General features: G+C 41.6%; 1 protein-coding gene across 2 annotated transcripts; it reads left to right on the top strand.

Annotated features, from left to right (window-relative positions):
• Positions 1-84: 84 nt before the first annotated feature.
• On the top strand, positions 85-21,804 carry YWHAE (tyrosine 3-monooxygenase/tryptophan 5-monooxygenase activation protein epsilon). Of its 2 annotated transcripts, XM_027472129.3 has the most exons (7): positions 85-297; positions 10,582-10,781; positions 15,292-15,398; positions 15,739-15,945; positions 16,731-16,867; positions 19,296-19,342; positions 20,884-21,804. In XM_027472129.3, exons 1-6 carry the CDS (start codon positions 234-236, stop codon positions 19,301-19,303), a joined length of 723 nt encoding a protein of 240 aa, XP_027327930.1. In that variant the 5' UTR covers positions 85-233; the 3' UTR covers positions 19,304-19,342; positions 20,884-21,804. The 2 variants fall into 2 exon arrangements, with proteins under 2 accessions (XP_027327930.1, XP_027327929.1); XM_027472128.3 differs by lacking the exon at positions 19,296-19,342 and having other exon boundaries at positions 86-297.
• Positions 21,805-22,104: the final 300 nt, after the last annotated feature.

The raw sequence follows: 22,104 nt of genomic DNA, 5'->3' as shown, positions 1-22,104 counted from the left end.
CCCCGGGTCTCCAACCCCCCTCCGCCCGCCTCCCGCCTGTTGCCAAGGTGCCGCCGTTGCCATGGGGAGGCGCAGGGCGCATGCGCGCCCTTGCGGAAGTGCCCGGATGCAGCGGGGGGAGGGGCCGCCGCCATATTTCCCGGAGAGCAGCGAGCTGGTAGCTGCTGAGCCCCCCGGCCCCATCGGCTTCCATCCGCCCCGGACACTCCCCGACGCCACTCCGCCTGCAGGCTATGGACGATCGGGAGGATCTCGTCTATCAGGCCAAGTTGGCCGAGCAGGCTGAGCGCTACGATGGTGAGCGCCGGCGGAGGAATACAAAAAAAAAAGCCCTGCGAGGCCGAGGGGGAGAAGGGAGGGAGGGAGCGGCCACAAAATGGCGGCTGGGCGGGGGAGGGGGGGGCAGGGGTGGAGGGGGGGCACGGACAAAATGGCGCCTGGCACCCCCCTGAGGGGGCTGAGGGAGCCGGGGGCTGAGGGGCCTGAAGGAGCGGGAGGTTCGGGCCTGGGCGGGGCCGCTTCGGAGAAAATGGGGGGGGGGGGGGAGGGAGGCGGCGGCGGAACCGGGAATAAAATGGCGGCCGCGAAGGGCGAGTCCCGGGGGGAAGGGGGAGCCGCCCCCGCCTCATGGAGAGGGGGGGGACACACAAAGAGACCCCGCCGCTGCTGCTCGGGTGCCTCGGGGCGGTGCTCGCGGCTCCGGGCCTCGCTTCTCTTCAGCCGGGCTGCGGGGCTGAGGGCGGCTCGCCGCAGACAACGCCCTCTCCGGGAGGTGGGTGCCCGGCTCGCTCGGCCCCTCGGGGGGGAGATGGTGGGGAGAGGCTGGCTCGCCCCGCTCGGTCCCAAGGGAGCGGGGCTGCCGCTTTTCTTTCTCTTCTTTTGCTTTCCGGTGGAGATTCCGCTGCCCCTGGCAAAGCCAGAGAGAGAGAGACCGAGCTCTCCCCCTGGAGCCATCTAGTACTACGTGATCCTTCATTGCCTAAAGGAAATGCATACACATTCATTATGTGCAAGATGCTATTACATTTCATTTTCTTTTTTCAAGTATTGTGTATTTTTTTTTCCTCTTTCCCCGATAAAGTTTGTGCTCTGCCCTTGATCAGTACAGATCTGGGGAAAAGTGGGGGTGGGAGGGAGCTGGCAACCCTGGAATGGTGTCTGCTGCCCCAGAAATGTCTGCCTTGCGACTGTCTATTTAAACGTGTTTCTATTGCCTATAATAGACAGAGCCTTTAATTTTCTCAATGGTGTTAATTTTCTGGGACTGTTACTTCTGCCTTAAGACTTGTGTTTATGCGTTTGAAGTGAAATAAATACCTGTCTACACTTTAAAGAAAAAAAAAACAAAAATCTAAATGAATACAGCTATGTTTCATTGAGAGGTAGGGAGACGCTCCAAATACTTTGATCACAATTTTCATAGCACAGGAACGTGATTTGGTGAGAACTAGGTTTTCTAAGCAGCAGCTCTGAGAACAAAACTTCTAGTGTTTCAGAGCATCTGAGAAATACGTGTTTTGGTGAGGAAAATAAAATTACAACCAAAAAAAAAAAAAGGTCCATATAAGACTGTCTTTTGTAAATGTTCTTATAGGGCAAAGGGGGTCGAAGTAAGAATTCCAGTCAATGAAAGGCATCAAATGGTTTCCTCGTAGTAAGGAAAAAATGTTCCCCTGAACAGATCTTGGGGTGTAACTTAACTGGCTGGGAGGGATGGGCATGTGATTCAATGTTTCACAGTAGGTATGCAGCATCTATTAGTAAAAACTGGGGTGTGTTTTTTCAGTATTTTGCTGCCAACCCCAAAGAGCATGCGATGGAAAGATGCATTTTTCTCCCTGCTGCCATTCCTAAAAAAAAGTCCCCTCCCCCCATAATCCCACCATTTTCCTGGAGTTGGGCTTTTTGTGTGTAGGGAGGAAAGGGCTCTCCACCTGGTATTAATGAGTCAGTGCAACTACGAGTATTGGCTTTGGTTTGAGTGGAAACCCAAAGTAGGATGCTTGGCCAGCATCCTGGAGGATTCATTCATCTTCAGGAGCTTTTGAGGCATAACTGCCTGTCTTTCTGGTATTTTCCTGGATCGGTGGTAAATCAGTTCTCTGGAAAGTAATCAGACCCTACACCATTGTAGAGATCTGAAATGCAAAACCATTCGGCTTCCTGTCAAGAAAAAAATGGTTGATAGTTTGCCTTTGTGCAGCTCTTTCTATCAGTGGGCTTTCTATTCCAACCCAATTGTGGATGTCTGCAGAACAAGCTGGCTAGATCAGAATCTAGAAGACTTCTCATGCTATATTGCTTCTGAACCGTAATGAGGCCATTGCTAAGGAGGGAGCACCGGGAGTTGTGTTTAAATCAATACTGTGGTTTTTAGACTTCCAAAATTTTTTGGAATCAAGTTGGGTAAACAAATTTAAGGTGTGCCCTCCAATTCTACTAGCTGTTCTGCAAGCATCTTTACTTCTTACGTCTCTGGCCTGGAAAAAATGATATTGTAGGTGCTGTTCCTGCATCTAATTCCATATCCTGGTTCAGCTGGAACAATAAAGAGTTTTTTTAGCGTAATTTGTTCTCGTTTATATGAAATACTGCATTTCTGCTGAGATTGCTTCTCAATCAGTTCTGTTCACGTTTGGCAGTATGCTGAAAGTGTAAGCTATTTTAAAGAGCAAAATTAAGAATATATGATCATAAGGTCACAGTTCCTAGTTTGCACATACAAAAGATGTGATGGTAAGTACTGTCTACTACAAATATGCTGGAATAGAAAACTTGTTTTATAACATCGACATGAATGTGAAATCCGTTTTTTTGTTTAATGTTAAGATAACGTTAAGTTCTGCCCTATCTTTCTCATGAAAGAGTGTTGTGAGGTATGTTTTTTCTTCTGTATGATCAGAATAGGCATGGTTTGTGACAGTTAAAGCAGTAGGTGCCTAACTAGTTTTTTTTTTTTTGAGTTACATGACCCATTTAACGAACTGCATTAAGTCTTGCAGCTTGTGCCTGTAAATTGCTGAAAACCCAGTCCTGTATCTGTATGGTCCTTAGTATGTTGGCCTGGATTAAGGGGACAACTTTCTAGGTACTTCTGCAGTGTAAATAACACTTAAGCCCTGATCTCTGGAGATATTAAGAGATTTGGGTGTCTGACTATCTTTACAGATCTGCTTAGGCATGTCATGACAAATAACAAAATGCCAGGGAGCTTAGTTACATTATAGGAAGCTTTGTGACAAATCTCTCTGTGAAAAATCTCACTTATCTGCTGTTCCTTCAAAGACTATTACTAATAGCATAATATATAACTGTCTTTTGGGGAAAACAATTGGAATGGACAAGTTCACAAACACAATTTTACCTTACTAATTTTTCTCTTTATATCAAGAGAATGTATGCATCTGCGTTTTTGTAGACTTCTGAATGTCAAAACGTAATTCTTCATTGTGGAAGCTAGGTAGTATCTTTAATCAGATGAGAAACCTACATGCTATGACACAAGGTAGACTCCAAGTGGATAGTTTGCTATCAGTTTTGTGTTACAGAGCTTGAGGTATATAACTTGAAACTTACATAAGGTATAGCAGGTGAGATGAGCAGGGTTTCTTCCTTTCTGAAAGCAGATATAGGTCAGGTTACAGTTGGGAAGAAAATACTTGACATCTCTCCAGATTCCCCCTACAGCAAGTTAACAGGTGACTCCCGTGTTTCTATAAACTGTCAGGGTAATGCGTCTTTACTCTGAAGACAATAAGGGGTGCAGCAGTTGACTGAATCCAGAACTTGAACATGTTCTAGAAGCTGTCTTACGGTAACAGAACTTGAAGTTAGAGCTTAATTAAGAATCAGTCACTAATCTGTATCACAAATAATGATTTATTAATTACAGTTTGCAGATGTCCTCTTTCAAGTAAATAATGTAAATGCATTTAAGGGGTGTTGTTCCCCTGCTGCCCCCAACAGTTGTGTGAAAGGGCTCTGTAATTTCCTTCTAGAAAGGGATCTGTAATTTCCTTCTAGAATCTCCTTGAGTTCCTGGAACTACCAGAGGATTCAGACTTCTAAGCTTGGTTGGTTTGGTGCTCTGCAAGGAGTCCAGCAACTGAGTTAGTGTCCTTTAATTTATTCAGGTACTTGCATTAGGGTATATTTATTAGCAGGTCTCAATCAAACAGAAATATGTGATGAGACTCAATCCTTTGATTTTCCTATAGCTACTTCCAAACTATTTTTTTTTCATTAGTAACCCCTTTCATTTAGGAGGATGTAACTTCACAGCTTGCAGATATAGAGATGACTTGTTGCAAGAAATAACTTCTGCTGGTCTGTAGGATTTACTGTGTGGAAAATACCACTGTTGCTTGGATAACTTGGCCTTAATCCATCTGGTTCTCCAAGTGCATAGAAGTACTGGTATGCTCTGTAGAACTGTATATTGCAGAGTCATGCAGTCAAACGTTGGAATTGTCTTGGCTGCACCAGCAGTTATAAACCTCAGCAGGCTGTGCTGCTGTTCCCTGTATGCTTTCTCTACAAAACTATAGTTCAAAGCACTGCGTGGGGTGTATTTTCTTTGGTATTTTCTCCCCTCTGCCTGCTTGGTTGTCTTGACATGTGGGGATATGGTTGTTAGGTTCTTTTATGCTCGTTTATATAAAACTTGCACATTGACATAGGTGTAGCATGTTCTGGGTAGTGAACTTAAGATAAGATTACCAATTTTTATTGCCGGCAGTTAAAAGGGTGCAGCTATTCAGGGTGCTTCAAGCATATGAAGACACCTGAAGAAAAATCATGAAAGCTCTGTAGTGTGTAAAGGGAAACGCTGTGTTTATTTTATGCTTTTAGAAACCAAAGCGGTAGTACTGTGAAGTGGGGTGAGCTAATCTGACAACTCCCTGTTGAAAGGGGGATGTCCACTCTTTAGAGCCAGTGCAGGTCTCTAAAATAGAAGCAAATGTCTTTCTTCTTTTCCCCTGAGTAGCTTTCTGAGATGGTGACCTGAATCAGATAGTTGAGAGGTCATAGAAGCGCTGAGCTGGCACAAGAGCATTGATAGGGATAGAAGGGAAAGGCACCTCCCTGTCCCCATGAGCTCCTCAACTAGTTTAGTCATCTTTTAAATACTAGTTGCAAAATGCAGGGTTTCTGAAGAGAACAGAAGAACCTCATGTTGGGAACGTAATAGCTTTGTCTTCAGAACAAGAGTTCTTAATGGATAGAAAGATGAGCTCTACTATTTCTTGGCTCGCATTTAGACCTAATCACTGCAGTGAATAGAGTGGTGTCCAGTGATAGCAGCTAAGGCTGTACTTCTAGGGAGAACGTAATCTCTGGGTGTCAGTCTGTGTGGTTACACAGCACTTGATGAAGAAAACGCACTTGCTGTTATTTTTCTGTCTCTCTTTAGTCTTTGTCTTTATTGCTGCTAGCGATTTGCTCTTACTACTAAGTTAGTACTTGCTGTTTGCTTCCTTTTTTTGGATCACTTACGAATGTGAGCATACTTCCCAGCACAGATCACTGTGTGATGCCACCAGTGATCTTCTCCCCCTTTGAACACTGAGCCTGCATTCATGCCCCTGTTCCTGTCTTTCAGCCAAGCCTTAATTCATAGGAGGACTCCTCTTATCCCATGGCAGTTGAGTTCCTTAAAGAACCTTGGTGAGGGACTTTGCCAAATGCCTTCCTGTATCAGTCGTGTGTTCCTTGTCTATATGCTTGACTCACTCAAAAGCATCACAGTAGAATTGAGGCGTCACATGCATTTGCAAAAAGCTTTACTCTTCAGTATAGCTTTTATGCATATACCCACTCATTCTTTTTTTCTAAATCCTCTTGGATCCTGGTTAGGGTTAGATTAATGGATCTGTAGTTTCCCTTAACTGTCTGCTGGAACACCTTTTAAAATCCTTCTGATTGTTTGTGCTGCTGAAGTCTTGAGAGGATATGCACAAGAGTTCAGGATCAGGTATTTCATTTTGGGTCCTTGATACTGATGTTTTCTTCATTCTGTGACCAGTACTTGTACTCAGTCCAAATACTGGTTACAGTGAATACAGATATGGGAAGACTTTTTTTTTTTCTGCCATGTCCTTAACATCCCTAGATCACCCCGGAGCATTTGTGGCTTTTTGCTCCTGACGTGCTGAAGTAGATATTGAGCAGCAGCTTAAGAGCTTGAAGATCTTGGCCTGCTTTATTCCCTCTAGACAAGAAAGGATTCAACTTAAAACACGACTTCAGTTTTCTGAAGTGCTCTGCTGCTACTCTCAGCGTGGTGGTATTTAATAAGGCTACCTTCTGGGTTTTCCCAAGGTTCTTTTTGATTTGAGCCTCCAGTATGGTGACCATCAAGTCATCTTCATTTTACCTCTACTGAATGAGTTCTTTTCCTGTTCTTATTTTAACAAGCTTTCTCTCTCTATCTGGTTCCTCTTTCAGAAACCAAGCATACCACAAGCGAATTTTCTAGCTCTTGTTTTCCTTTGGTAACGTTGAATCAATGGGTGCTGTGGCAAGGGCTGCTTTTCAGTGTGGTTGAAACAGATCCTGTGTAGTGTTGAAAATTAGGGGGGGCATGTCATAGGCTATTTGGTTGCTTCATAAAAAAAAAAAAATCCATTGAACACTGTAGCATTGTGCTTATTAGGAGACTTAGGCAACATATTGTGCCATAACTAGATGTTCTGAGTACTGTAGCTTTGCCCCAGTGGTGTTTATTCCTTAGCTTTTCAAACACAGTTTGGGCCAAGAGGTTCCTGTTGCAATTCTTATTACTTAGACTTGCATTTTCAGTCTGAGTAGTATAAACTGATTAAACTGTCAGATAGATGTACAGTCCTTTGGCACGGCCTGCTGTCTCTTAACTGTGCAGCCTGTATTGGGAAGGCTTGTAACATTCCCAAAATTTGCAGTACATCAGCACTACTCCTTACCTTCTTCTTACTTACTCCTTACTTTCCTTACCCAGGGACTCCCGTGTTGCTTGGATTTCTAAAGTTTGAGAAGCAGCAAATGCTTTCTGTTTTTCATCTTTATCTGGAACGAAGCGTTCATTATTTTTGATCTGTAAGTTTCCTCCTCACCTGTGCCCTTTGGGCAAATTCTATGGATCGGTGCCTAATAGGTAGTAATTAATCACGTTTCTCAACACTTCTAAACTTACCCCCCCATTACTTTTTTAGTTTAATTTTGTGGCTTTGTCATTGGTATAGGTCCAGGAGCATTCCAAAAAAAAAAAATCCTTTTTTTGTATAAGCTTCATCTCCTTCCATAGGATCATAGTCTTGGGTTTCTATTGTTATTTTACCCCCATCAGGCTTTCAAAGAACTGATATTTTTTAGACCAATTCCATTGACCTACTGTATTTTTTTTTGTAAAAATGGATGCATTTGGTAGTTAAAACTTGTTTTAACTTGTTAAAACCAGTTAAAACTGGCTATTCCTTTTCCTGTGTATTCAATCCTTTTAAGGTGGAAAAAATATCATATTTCAGAGACTTACAGAGTTTGATTGTAGTTTCTGGGCGTGTCAGATTGTGTATCTCTAGGACCATAATCTCTCTAGAATCTTTGATATTTAGAAATATCAACAAATCAGCCACATGCCATCCTGCTCAAACTCTTTGTAGGTAACAGTAGTGGTGACCACTGTCCAAACCTTCTGTGCTTTACAAGCTATGCCTCTGTCCCTATGCATGTGTTCCTCCCATGTGAGAGGAGCCACCCGTCTTAACTGTAGTGTTGGACGTAGGAACAAATAACTGGTAATGCCCGTGCTGCTTTTGAATAGGCCATTATGCTGTGGGCAGTTGTTCCGAGTCTCAGCTGAATGCTTTTTCCCTAAGAATATACAGTCTGTTTTACATGGTCAGGCCAAATGTCTACTCATGAATGCTCCTTAAAACACCTAACAGCAAATGTCTGAGGAAGGATATGAATCTAGGGCGAGCATGTTGTTGTCCCAAATATTCTATCCTTTCTCAATTTATGCTTTGGGGACTTCTGCTCTGGTGGTGGCATGATCTGACAGCACCCTAACATGGTGACACAGTCAACTCAAAGACTGGAACTTACCCACTTTAACTACAATCTGTCTTTTTATGAATTAGTAGCATAAAGCTACTCTTTGTATAATGCAGTGTAAGCATCTCTGGATTGTGCATGCAGTGAGTTGTCGCTACTGCAGTAATCCTTAACTGAAAGGTAATTTCAGACTTTCTCTGTCACTGTCTCCCACCTTTTCATCTCTATGTAGAATCTTCTCTTGCCTTTTTTTTTTTTTACCTCTCCACTTGTTATGCTTTTCTGATCCTGGAAACTTACCTTACATGTTTCTCACCTCCGTGTTTCTGGAGTAGTTTTACTGATACCATACTGTCACTTAGAGTTGTATCATATTGCTGTGTCTGTCTGACTAATGTATGGTGTTCATACTATGTCAGACCCCAGAGGTCTTCAGGCTGATGGTGGGTGTGTAGGAATGAGCATCGTAGGTGAACAGTACATCACTACCTCCTTATTCTCCAGCTTGTGTTTTCCTATGGGATCTCTCTTAAACACAAGAACTAGCCGATGGTTGAAGAGAGGGCTGTGCATTCACAGCTACAGGTTAATTTCTCAATTACTTCTCATATCTGAGGACAGTTAAACATTAAGCTTAAAGTCAAGCCATACAGCTCTTGCTGGAGCTTGGCAAAGAGATCCAAGTAGGAGAGAGTGCAAGTCTTAATGCCTGTTCATCTTTCCTCACAAGAATGAGTGCTGTGGTAGGCAAATTACCTCGGATGTACCTGTTGTTTAAGGTACTTTAAATATGAGATGACTTAATTTTTTAAAAAAAGTCAGGTCAACATTCTTTGAACAGACAGAAACATCATCCTTTAGGAAATAAGTCATAGTGCTTGTATTATTTAAGTTGAATATTGTAACTGTATCATACTGCCTTTAACTTGGCTAGTTTAAGTTACAAGATCGCATGCTTAAGTTTAATATTAAATATAGGTACATAGTGTTTTAGGATGGCTTTTGAAGTCTTCAGCAAAAACAGCTGACCATTTTGAAACAGCAGGGTGTTGTTTGTAAATATTATCAAAGCCTCTGGGCGTTTTTTTGTTACTTTGTGAGCTGGAGTAGCAAAATATGTTGGGTGAAGTAGGGATGTTTTCTTCTGAAGAGAATAGAGCCACTGTAAAATTGTCCTGCACATGTGGAGACCTGCTTGAGACTGATAACATTGTTCCTGCCAAGGAAAAAATGAGCCGATAGTTCCCGTTACTGAAAGAGCTCATGCCTGCTAAGACTGAATTTTAACACCTGAGGGGGAAAAATGACAGTTAGGTGTTACTTGCTTCCTGTGGCTTCTGCTGCCTCGATACAACATAAAATAAAATGATGGGGGAGGGATGGTGAAAGTGCAAATTAAATAGGGCACAGAAAGGTGAAGGGTCATAGTATGGGAGGTGTAGCCTAGTCACGTCACCATGGTCTTGGCAGAAAGTAAATTTATGACTCTGGAGCTCCTCAACTTGCCAGGTAGCTGGGAAACCATTGTCCTGTTGAGCAGCTGGGCTGGTTGGGTCCTAGTCTCATTAATGTTCCCTGTACCTGGGATTCTCATCTGCTCTAGCAGTTGGGAGGCAAATAATGAATGAACTGATGCACTTGCTGGTGGGAACAAAACTTACGGCTCCTGGATGTCTTAAACTGAGAGCCCAGTATATATGTAACAATTCAGCTTTATTTTTCTAATGTCATAGACATCATAATGTGATTAGGTAGTGAAAGGATTAAAGCCTTCCTTAAGTAGTTCAGGCTTTTGCTTCCACTTGAATATAGGAAAGCTATATTTAGTAATAACTTTTTTCACCTCAGCTTTAGAAGTCTTTTTTTTTTTTTAACAGTTTAGGCTATAAATATGAATTTTGTGTTACTTTTTTCAGTGGAAATAGCTGCTTGGCACGGGTAGATATGGTTGCTCTGGTTATCCTCAGGATGTCTCCTTTGTCACTTTTCCAAGCAGCTAATTTTTCTTTTGGTGGTTTCCTCTTGGAACTTTGACTTGCTTCCCTAATCTATTCAAATCTGGATCTTATTTTTTTGGTTAATTACTGTAATATAGTGTATTCCAGCTGACAAATCAGTGGAGCATTCTGTAATTCTTCATTTTATTCCTATTGTGCAGAAAGCCAGCTTACGTTTACTCATGCTTTTCCCAGAATTCAGCCTCTTTTCAGGAGCACTGTGAAGAACACACGTTCCTGTAGGATTGTACTGATAACCATTATCCACTGTAAAAAATGAGTGCTTAGTGCTAAATCTGTTTTGTCTCTCTTAAGCTGTCTTTAAAGAATGTTTTGGGTACTCTTGTCAAATGCATTTAAAAGAGTACCAGGTAATTCCTTTGTGCGTGTGCTCATGGATTTGTTTGGACCACTCTAGTATAAAAGTGAGGAGTAACTGCATGAAAGGAGGAGGGAGCCTGTTTTGATAAGTTATCATTAACATGCAACTTCTGTTGAGTGGTTTGAAAGATGCTTTAGCTGTGAGAATAATTGCCTGACCTTTTCTTCCTAGAAATGGTTGAATCAATGAAGAAAGTGGCTGGAATGGATGTGGAGTTGACAGTGGAAGAGAGAAACCTGCTTTCTGTTGCGTATAAAAACGTGATTGGAGCCAGAAGAGCTTCCTGGAGAATAATCAGCAGCATTGAACAGAAAGAAGAAAACAAAGGTGGAGAAGATAAATTAAAAATGATTCGGGAATATCGGCAAATGGTAAGATGTAGTTGGCGGTACGGTGTAATGCCATTTAGTTAAGAAGGGCTGCATCCCGAGTTTGTTACCCTTAAGATAAAGCACTCCTGTGTTCCCAGGGATGGGGGATGTTAAGATGTTACAGTCGTCTCAACTGTGAAGTTTGCATGTGTAATAACCTCTAGGGCCTTGCTATTTTTTTCTCTTCAGAGAGGGGAAAAACTGATGCAGATAACTTCATGGTGAGTCTAGTCAGTCTGTGCAGCTTTACCTAAAATGGAGAACTTGGAACAAGCTTTGACTTTCATCAGGAAGGGCTAATGAAACCATCAGCTATTAGAACAGTGAACTGTTTCCCTCCCGCCCCGCCTCCTGGTTTAATGTGGAGCAGGCATTCTCCCATACTATTTAAATCCCACACATTTCTGCAGAGACTTCACATTCATCATTCGAGGACAAGTGCCTCCATGGTTCAGATCTTCACTTCCAGAGAAACTGTGGAGTCTGTCTTTGAACCTCCTGGCACTGATTTGTACACTACCAATGGAAACGATGTTCCTTTTTTCAGGAATGGCTCTGGACTACTTTCTCTTGACTCATAGCATTTCTCTTGCTCCATGGAATTGTTCAAGTTGTAAGTTTCTATTTTTATGCTGGTGTGCTGCTGGGATGAGGCTCTGCCAGTTACATACAGTCCTAAATACCATTTCTTGATGGGTGTCTAAAATCTTTCTTACGGAGCCTATAAATTAAGACAGTGAATACCTATCTAATGGTTGCTTAAATTTGTCTTAAGCAGAAACCTGAAAGCATATTGTCTAATATTTCGTGGGCAGTTGCTATCTCCTGCCAGAGATCCTTTAATAGTGAAAAGGCTTTCCATTGTTTTTGAAAGGATTGTTTAAAAAAAGGCATTGTTCTGCATCTCTCCTTGTAAAGAGAGCAAGTACTGTGCAGAACAGACTGGTGAGCAAGAAATGTGTGTGTATAGTCCTCGAAAGAGGATATATTGAGAGAGAAATATACAGCCACATGGAATGCAGGTCCGTGCCAACAGTGTTGTCATCCTTTAAATCCTTACAGGGAATAGCCATCGCTGTTGTTCAGAGTGCCTGCAGGCTTTAGGTGGAAGAATGCTGTGGAGTACACAGCAGTGTATTTCCATACTGGAAAAAGACAAGATGTGTCTGCTCAGCTCTAGCCTCGGCTTTCCAAGAGGCTTATGTGTTGCAGCTGGAGCTGGAGACTGTGTCCTGCTTGTAGTTGCTGAGAGACTCTCTTTAAGTTGATGCTTTCTGCTGCTGAGATGAGAGCTGCAGCAGAGGTGCCCTGCTGTCATACTCAGTGCTTCTGGGTGAATGGGTAAGGTCTGGTGCAGACTCAGTCATGGTTATTTTGCTTGACCCCCATGCCAACAAATATCCCCTATTGTATTTTTCAGCCTTAAGAACAGTGTTAGTGCGAGATCCTTCCCAGCCTTGAAATACTCTGGAGAAAAAAAAAAAAGGGGGGGGAGACATGGGGGGACAACACACAAGTTACCTTGGCCTGTTAGTCCCTAGGTTCAAGCAAACTCCAAACACTGGAAATTACTTTCCAGTATGACTTGGGGCAGAGCTCAAGGGCTGATAGTGGTGTCAGAGCAGGACTTGGCTGGTTTTGTCTGAGGCATACATCAGACAACACTGAGGGACAATAGCAGCCTCTCTTCTTTACTTTGTCTGCTTAAGATAAACGTAGCAGAACCAGTACACAGTTACAGGAAAGACTGCTGCTGATGTGATTCCTGCTGTTTTGGGTCCTGTGGCCATGTGGATGCACAAACACGGAGCCTGTGGCTTTCTACTCTGACCGCATCTCTGTGGATGAGAACATGGAGGCTTGCTTTCTCTGTCCTTGAGAGGATGAAGCGATGTGTCTGCACATGATGCAGTTCAGATCCTTGCAGTAAGACCAAATCCCTTCCCTAATAGCATAGGACAAGCATTCACCTCCTTCGTACGGTCTGTACTTGTAGCATACTGACAGTGTGCTTCATAGTGCTCTGACTTACAGCCTGGGTTGTCTTTTGGGGCAGCTGCAGGGCTTTCTCCTTCCCCTCTTCGTAGAAAGATGAGGCTGGAAGTTGACGTGTGGGCGGTCCTTCTATTTCTCAGGGGAGTGGGGAGGAAGGTAGCTCACAGGCTTCAGCAACTGCTGCCTGCTGTTCTGCTTTCCTGGTGCATCCCAGCTGTGAGGTGCAGCTATTCTGTGGGCTAAACTGTAAAACAGGTCAAAAAACTAGTACAGGCCACGATTTTCCTGGTTGGTTCTAATAAGTTTTCCTATTTAGGTCATCAGGTGGTTTAGAAGCTTCTCTACCTGTAGAGCTAAGAACACAGTCTGGAATCTGCTTAAGCCAGCACAACCAGTAAAATACAGGGGCAGGGTGGATCGTGGGGGGCCACTGCACCCATCAGGATGAGCCATCTCCTTGCTAGGCAGAGCCTGCAGAGCCTGCAGTTCCATGTGTCCTATTATGAGCTAAAATGGTAATAGGCCCTAAAACTACCTGTTCTGCATGCTCCCAAAAGGCACGTGTGAGCTCTTGAGCTGGCTTGCTGTGCGGAGCTCAGTTACTCTCTGTCAGGAGAAGATCCCTTTAGATCTCTTTCTAAAAGAGCTATTAAGATTGTGGTGGGGAGGGGGAGTTATGTATTTTTTAAAATTAGCTCAATTTATATTAAATTTTTAAGCATGGTCAGGACATACGAATTGCCCTGGTCAGTAGTTGCTTTCTGGTAACTTGTGTGACTGATCCTATAAGCACAGCTGAAAAAGGTCTGTCTGAGATGAAATGGAAGTTTGTACATGTCTGGTTTAACAAAAGAAGATTAGAAACTGATTTAATTCTTTGCAGTTGTGCTGAAGATCTCTCTGCAAAAGAAGTCATTGAGAAAGAGGATCAAGAGGAAAGAAGTTTGCAGGAACTGACTGCTGGCAAAGGTTTTATAGCTTTTGTAGCCCAAGAATATATGAAGTAGATTCTTCTCAAGTGACCATATTTCAGCAACTTCCCTAAGCATTTGTCACATAACTAAGTATAGCATCTAACTCTTCCTCTGAATGCTCTAGAGCGTTCTGTCATTGTTTGCATATGAAATTTGCTGTATATTAATCTACCTAAAGGAACTTCTCCAGATCTGTTAAGTAATTTTTACAAATTGATATATGCCAGTTTAATTTATTTTAGATCTAGTTTTAACAGTTTTGAGGCCAGATGTCGTGGTTACAAACCACAATAGTTTCGAAGCTATGTGATGATAAGATACTGCATGAAAAGAAAAATGCTATATGAAAGAAAACCACATGAGTGGGGGGGATAGGAAGGGATAGCAGGCTGACTGGGGCTGCTCTTGTGATCTGAGACATGCTGGTACATACTGGTACTGCTTGTTGTAGCTGATGTCGATGCCTTGCCTTGAAAACCTCAACTTCTTAGGCTGTAATAGTAGCTTGAGCCAGTTGTCTTCAGCCATAACTGAAAGTTACTGCCAAATCAGGAGAGCAGCAACAGGTTGCTATCTGCACTTAACCAACCCCTCCTGCTGTGGATGATGCGGGATGCTTGGATCAAGTGTGGTTTTGGCAATGTAGATGTCAAAAAAACAGCTTTTAGCTTTTTTCAAAGGTGCTTAGTTTCTTTGTTTTCAGGTATGAAAACTTCCTATGGTAGAATCTAATCTTGTAGACTTTGCTTTTTTATTCCAAAGCAGGAAAAAAAAGTGATGTGACCATGTTTTCAGTTTTGGCTATTAAAATCCAGTGACTGATTTAAAATAAGACTTAATACATTGGTTTTCTTTGACCACTGACCTCACTGTTAGTGTTGATGGTTTCTGCTGTTTTCTTTGTTATGAACTGCTATGCTCTGCTTTTTTATTGTCTGCTTATGAAGTTTTTTTTCTGGAGTTTTTCCTCTTGTATCTGACCTTTTTTTTTTTCTGTGACACATCTGTTATGTTCTAATATAACGTGATTTTTGTCTTAGGGCTTTTCTGCTAGTACTTGGCTTCCCAAGTAGCCAGTGGAAACCTGTTCTGAATGTGTAATGTAACTGGGGGTGAAATGGAGTTCAGCTGACCTGTCTTAACTACCTTCAAATTGTTTCCTTCACCATTGCCACTTTCAGGGCCTTCCAGGATCAAAAATGTGAGGCATTAGGTGTTATGCAAGTCATGCAGTAAGCAGTTACATGCTGAGACAGACATAATGCAACTGTCTAGCAAGATATTTCTCAGGGAATTTATAATTCCGTTATTTGGTTACGCATTTCATCATACATCAGTCCTTGCATCTCCTGTCTGCCAGCTAATTACCCAGTACTGTTTTGCTTAATGTATCTGTGGACAGCTGAATCTTTGTCCTGTTTTTTGTCTTCCCCCTCCTTGGGTATTTATGATGCCACCTGTTTGATATTAAATATTTTTGAAACAGGCCTTCAATCTTCTGTGCTAACCTTGCTGCTTCTTTGTGCTTTTTTTTTTTTAAGGTTGAGACTGAACTGAAGTTAATCTGTTGTGACATTCTGGATGTACTGGACAAACACCTCATTCCAGCAGCTAACACTGGCGAGTCCAAGGTTTTCTATTACAAAATGTGAGTGTTGCCTTCGGAGGTGAACTTCTTGTTGCATCTGGACTAGATATCAGGAGTAAAGTAGTGATGCATGGTGTTTGTGTTTTTTTTTTTTTTTTTTCAGCCTAGAACAACCAATACTATAATATCCTGTACTAATGCAACAAAAGAAAAATCAAACCTTCTGCTTGATGGTTTAAAATGTGCTCAGGTCAAAAGGACCTGTTGCCTGGGCAGTAATTCAGCAGTAGTAGTCCTCTTGTGTGTGAATGTATAAAATCACTTGTAGAACTAAGCAGTTTAGTGGCTGGTGTGGAAATAGGGACTAATGACTTATTGTTTGTTCTATTCCTGTTTTCAGGAAGGGGGACTACCATAGGTATCTGGCTGAGTTTGCCACAGGAAATGACAGGAAGGAGGCTGCAGAGAATAGCTTGGTGGCTTACAAGGCTGCTAGTGATATTGCAATGACAGAACTCCCGCCAACACATCCTATCCGCTTAGGACTTGCCCTCAACTTCTCTGTATTCTACTATGAAATTCTTAATTCTCCTGATCGTGCCTGCAGGTAGGTAGTGACTGGGGAGATGGGGGAAACTTATGTGAACACCAAACAAGCCAAAAGTGGTTGCTAGTTAGAGAAGGATTTTAACACAACAAAAAAAGTGCTGGCTTTTTTCCTGCTCTGTTTGAGGTTACATCATTGGAAAGGCTTTGAACTTTTGCATCCTTTTGAATCCAGATGTATTTGTTTACCTGGGAGTGGGTTATGTATGAGAAGCAGCAATAACCTTGGACCAATGAACCAGTGGCAGCTTGACAACTTGCCTTGTTAACTCTATGCTCACCCTTACTGTGTAGAAAGTGTGAGGTAATTTAACTTGCCTCTCTTGGTGCTGGCTGTTACACACGATAAGAGGTGTCATGGTCAGAGGAATTAGTGGTGTAGATGAGCTTTTGTAATTCTACAAGTCTTTCATAACTTAGCTTGTATGAGCATAAAAGTGAGGAGTGAAGCAAATACTTCCTTCTATTCCTGTCACTGCAGGTTATGTAACTTTTTAAAGCTTTTAGCAGATGTTGATCAGTTCTATAAGATGCAGAAATGTTTAATAAATCCCAAATTCTTGAGTAAATGGATACTGTTCTTAGGCACACAAAGTAGTTGATTTCTTTTTTTTTTGAAGAATGGAGATGTTTATCCAAACATCTGAACACCCTTAAATAATATTAAAAAAAAAAAAAAAGAGGCTATAGTGTTTACATGAAGATAGATGTTCAGAGACATAGGCTTAATGTGTAGGCTTCAGAATTCTTTCCTGATGTGTATTAAATCTGACTTTGTGCTTATAGGTTGGCGAAAGCAGCTTTTGATGATGCTATTGCAGAACTGGATACGCTGAGTGAAGAAAGCTATAAGGACTCTACACTTATCATGCAGTTGTTACGTGATAATCTGACACTATGGACTTCAGACATGCAGGGTGATGGTAAGTAAATGCCACTCAAAGGTGCTGCTGTCCCATGAGCTCTGCTCAGAAAACAAAGCAGAGGTGTGTAGATTTAGATGGGTTTGGTGTTTTGCTGCTGTCATCCTTAAGAATTGACCTTTCTGAACTTCTGTCCTTCCTTAACATGGGATAAATTGGGGTGACAGCAAGTTCTACTGAGAAGATTTTCAGCTTCATACTTGAAGGAAGGAGATGCAACTAGTATCATTCTAAGCAACTAGTATCATTCTAAACATCAGTGATTATTTTAAAGCAGTGACTTAACTATCTGTCTCTTGTGGCTTGTCATGTTCTTCTTACAGTTGTCATTTCAGCCAGATACCAGGTTCCAGTGCAGGAGGAAGTATTGCAAAGAATCTAGTTCCCTTTTCAGGTCACTTAATGTTTCTATTGGCTTTTCAGTACGAGATTATTCACTGCCATCATGCCAATCCCTTCACCTTTTAGCAGTCCCTATATCTTTTATGAAGAATTGAGTATGAAGATGAGGAGGGGTTTTGTAACTCTTTGTTACAGGACAAAAAAGTGAATGCTTAGAAAAGTCTAAATTTGCTACTTGATGTTTGGAAAGCTCTCTTTCTTTAACTACTCCCAACTGGTGTTAGGTTGTGACTCTGGAAATAGGTTATTGCCAGAGCAAAGAACAAATATATCCTCTGGCAGTATCTGAGGGTGGGGCACTGATTGCTTCTCCTTACTAACATCCGATAGTTACTCACATAAAAAGTGTTTCTGATGTTCTGAATGGACTTTATTTCCTCTTACGCTTAACTTTGTACGTGAAAATCTTAAACTTATGTTTTTCGAATTTATGCCTTGTTTTGCTTATTAGTGATGAAATGTTCTTTATCTAGAAAGATTAAACTTGTATTTGCTTCTGCAAAAATTAGGTTCTGGATAGACCAGTAGAAAAAGCTAGATTTCTGTACTTCAAACTTAGGAGAAAATCTGTCCTGTTTGTTAGAGTATTAACAGAGGTCTAAAACAATATTCCAACTTAAGATAAGTCTTAAGTAGCAACTTAGAGTAAAAAAAAATGTTGTGTGGCAGTAGCTAGGTAGCTTTACTTTGGAGTACTCTACTGGCATAGTGTCTGAAAGCAATGGTGGAATCTCATTAACTTCTTACCACCTGCTGCCATGTAGTCACTAAGGGATGATGGTTTCTTTTAAGCATTGCTCACTTCAAGCTCTTGGATTGGCTGCAGACATGTACCATGAGTATTAGTGCTGCAACTCAAATTTTACCCCTATTTCTTTAGGCTTTAGACAGAATTGGGGGGAAGAAAATTGTACATGTGCTGGGTCTTGGTTTGTGGGTTGGTCTACATCTTAGTGCAGCCTTTTGCAAGGGACCCTGTATTGTCGTAAAGGTGCAAGATTACCTAATGGTACAGAATCATTTATATTGCCCAGGTGGATCTGTAGAGCAATGTCTCTAAGCATTGCAGGTATTAAATGCCTTCCATGCAGTGGCTAGGGGAAAAATGTATCCCCAGTGCATATAATTAAAACTTGACCTTTTAATTTTTTTAATGGAGCTAAATATCGCAGTGTTCTTTGGGAACAAACAGCGAGATGGCTATTTCAGTGAAGCAATGAGGCTGGATTGCTAATGCAAGGTAGTAGCATTAGAACTACCTTTCTAGTAGTATTAGAACTACCTAAAGCTACCTTTTATTTACACGTGACCTGACTAACATCTCATCTCATTTCACAGACGTTAACAAGGTCAGTTACAGAGGCTTTTCAAACTTATTTATTGAGCAATCCAGATTCAAATTTCTTATTTCCTCATTAGCTCAAGTCTGGAGTGACTATTTTTGTCCTTCCTGAAGTAGTTCAGAATATCTTAGTTACTGTTTATGGTGCATGCCAGCAGGATGAGGACTACAAACTGAAAATACTGCAGAACTGCTTAAACTACTTGCAGTTCTTCAGTCTTCAGGTTCCCAAAGAACACAATGTCTGTGTAGTGTGTACAGCCAGGGGTGCAAAGCTGAATTTTCTTTTCCATGTAACATCACGATAGATGCATTCACTGTGTGTGTTGGAAAGTGTTGCTTCCAGAACTCTATTTTCAAACTGGGTTAGAGCCTTTGAAGATAAGTAAAAGTTAATTGTGGCATTCACAAGGATGGTCATTGATATCAGTTTCCTGAGGGGATGGGGAAGACTTCTAAAGAGGCTAGTTCCTTTTTCATTAAGCTCTTGCCTAACGCTTTATTTCAGTTGTGTAGATTGTGGTGAGTGTCTCTGAAATTGGGTAGTGTTACTCAGCTGCTACACTTTTCCATCCCATGTACTGTATCTTTTAACCATGTCATAGACGAGCTGTTTAGTTTACTTCACGCTTGTAATGTCGTCTTCATATGATTCCTATTTTCCCCTTCTTTCCTGCTGTATAGATTCCTAAAGGAAAGTCCAACTGTTCATTTCCTAAAAACTCTACTTTGTAAGTCCTCGTCATGGCTCAATGAACTTTTCAACGTCAGTTTTCTTCTGATCACTAATCATGCTTGCCTCTGTCACTACTTTGCTGCTGATAAAATTGCTTGTATTTTTGACTCCATTCCAGGGCTAAGCGATGTTCTGCCAATTTGTGACCTGTTACCCAGGTCCCATACACATAACTGAGATCCAAAGTAACTTACGTGTTTGGGAATTGAGCGCATACCTGGATGGATATTAAGACTATTTGGGCATGAAAAGTACTCTCACTGTCGCCTGTTACAGGAATATTTGCTTAAGTGCATTGGCTAGAGCATGCTCAGATCTAATAATCTTCCTCGGTTAGGGCCTCTGAGTTCTTTTAAATTACATGTTTCATAATTCTAAATGTAAATTTTGTTTTTGAATGTTCATGTATCTTGTGTTCCTAGGCCACCTCGTCAAAACTCTACCTTGCATTGTACCTGGTGGTAATTCTGAATCTGGACATGCTCTGAGCAGGCATTCCGATTATGTGCTGAAGTCATTGGTTTCATTTGATTGGATTTTATTGCAAATGAACTTTTTTGAATGGACAGTTTTTGTGTATTGCCCTTAAGACAGTACCATGTCACATAGCTAAAGATAACTGTGAAGAAAACATTTTTTCAGTTTCTTGTCTATTAGCTTAATCTTGCATGTGTTATTGCACCAGCTGAAGTATGTTAAAGTTCTCCCTGTTGTAGTAGAAACGGGCAAAGGCCTGTGCAGGAGGCATTGCATTGCATGCACCTCGCCCAGGGGCAATTATGAAGTAAAACTGAACACATACAAGTCGTTACGTGGACAGACCTCATTTCATTGCATGGTGCAGCCTGGTTGAATAGGTCCAAACAGGCTGTTTCTCAAGAGGCGTGTATCCCATAAGTCACTCTTTGAATAACCACAAGCCTAGGTTTTATTGTTGTGTTGGACTTGGAAGTAGGGAAGTTTATTCATGCTTCTCGTGGTAACTTAATAGATGCCATCAGTGAAACTCTGTAACGTTGGCTGCAGTCAGTTGTGGTTGTTGAGACTAGGCGGACTCAGGAAAAAATGTTTAATTTCTTAGACCTTTTTAGTTTCATTTCTGTCATTAGTGGGTAGATGGCCTTAGTGATCTGTGGAGTAGCCATGAGGTTACTGGGAAGGTATGCTGTGATTTAAGGACGTTGATCTACAGCCATTTGGACGATTTGTCTTGGCTGTTCATTTCTTGATCAACAGGACTGATGACATATGCAGACTTCCTCAAACGATGGTTTATTGTTTGTCCTTACAACGGTCCATGTTTTAATAGCCTGTGCTACGGTTGTTCCATATGAAATGTGATGAGTTGATTACAAGGCTTAATTTCCATGGAAACGCTTCACTCCAGAACTGGCTGTTATGAGCGTGTGTGTCATTTATGCAAGCGTGTGAGTGTGTGTAATTGCATGAACCTATTAATCTTAAATGCTTGTTGAGCCATTCTGCAGTCTCGTTTTCAGACGCTAACTTCTTCCCTACTTTTAAACACTTCCATAGGTGAAGAACAGAATAAAGAAGCGCTGCAGGATGTGGAAGATGAAAACCAGTGAGACACAAAGGCCAACAAGAGAACCCATCTCTGACCACCCTTCCCCTTCCCCACAAAAACCCTCAGTGTCACTCTGAGAACCACCAAATCTGACTTTTACATTGGGTCTCAGAATTTAGGTTCCTGCCCTGTTGGGTTTCTTTATTTTTATTTTTTTTACACAGTTTAAAAGTTCTTAAAGGCAAGAGTGAATTTCTGTGGATTTTACTGGTGCCAGCTTTTAGGTTCTTTAAGACACTAACAGGACTGCGTAAAGGCTCTTTCAGCATTACTGTATTGTCTCCTGCCAGATGTGGTGATACTGCCATTAGAAGTGGATGTTGACACCTGAAGGCTGTTAGACTTGTAGGGGAGAGATTCGTTATCACAAGGTAGCATGCATGTGGTGGCATTTTTCTTTTTTATAACTGTTTAAACTGAATTTTATACCAATGTTTAAACTTAATTGGATGTTTAGCTTGAAGTTACAGGTTGCATTGGGACATATATTGTAGTGGGTTTACTTGTAATAAAAAAAAAATTCCAAACTGCTGAAATGTTGCTGAAAAACATGGTGCTGGTAACAGTTCAACAATCCGTGGCTGCTCATTCTTGCCTATTCTTTACTTTTCCTCAAAGCAGGTTAGCATTGAAGGTGGCATTGATAAGCCTGCATGCGTGTTCAATATTTTTTTCTTTCTCCCTCCCCCTTCCCCTTCTCCCTTCGCTCGCTCAACCTCTTTTGTTCAGTATGTGTAACTTGAAGCTAATTTGTACTACTGGATATCTGACTGGAGCCACAGATACAGAATCTGTATTGTTCTTACTGAAACACAGCATGGAATTAACATTAAACTTAAATAAAACAAACCTAAATTAAAAATGCCAAATATTACTATGACTTTCTTTTTATATTACTTCAGCAAGAATAATTTTCCTCTGTTGCTTGTAATAGGAACACTTGGAGGGGGAAGAGAGAGGGAGAGAGAGAAGAGTAACTGCCCTGCTTTTCTTACATGAGATAAAGTAAGATCCCAGTCTTACAGGTGAGACCAGCTTCTTAGAAGACAGCCTGCTTTGCAGCAGGAGTCAGCAGCTCTTCACACCACTTACTCAATTTTTGCTGCCTGAATGCACAAGGAGTCATGTGCCCATCTCCCTTGCCCCCTATAGGACTCCTTTTCCAGTCT

Source organism: Anas platyrhynchos, chromosome 20 (genome assembly GCF_047663525.1).
Source record: "Anas platyrhynchos isolate ZD024472 breed Pekin duck chromosome 20, IASCAAS_PekinDuck_T2T, whole genome shotgun sequence".
Lineage (NCBI taxonomy): Eukaryota > Metazoa > Chordata > Aves > Anseriformes > Anatidae > Anas > Anas platyrhynchos.
This window is presented reverse-complemented; position numbering and strand designations above follow the sequence as displayed.

Coding starts and splice junctions, on each gene's coding strand:
- YWHAE (XM_027472128.3), top strand. CDS start 234: ATGGACGATCGGGAGGATCTCGTCTATCAGGCCAAGTTGGCCGAGCAG. Junction 10,782..15,291: donor TTCGGGAATATCGGCAAATG/GTAAGATGTAGT, acceptor TTTTTTTTTAAG/GTTGAGACTGAACTGAAGTT. Junction 16,868..20,883: donor TTCAGACATGCAGGGTGATG/GTAAGTAAATGC, acceptor ACACTTCCATAG/GTGAAGAACAGAATAAAGAA.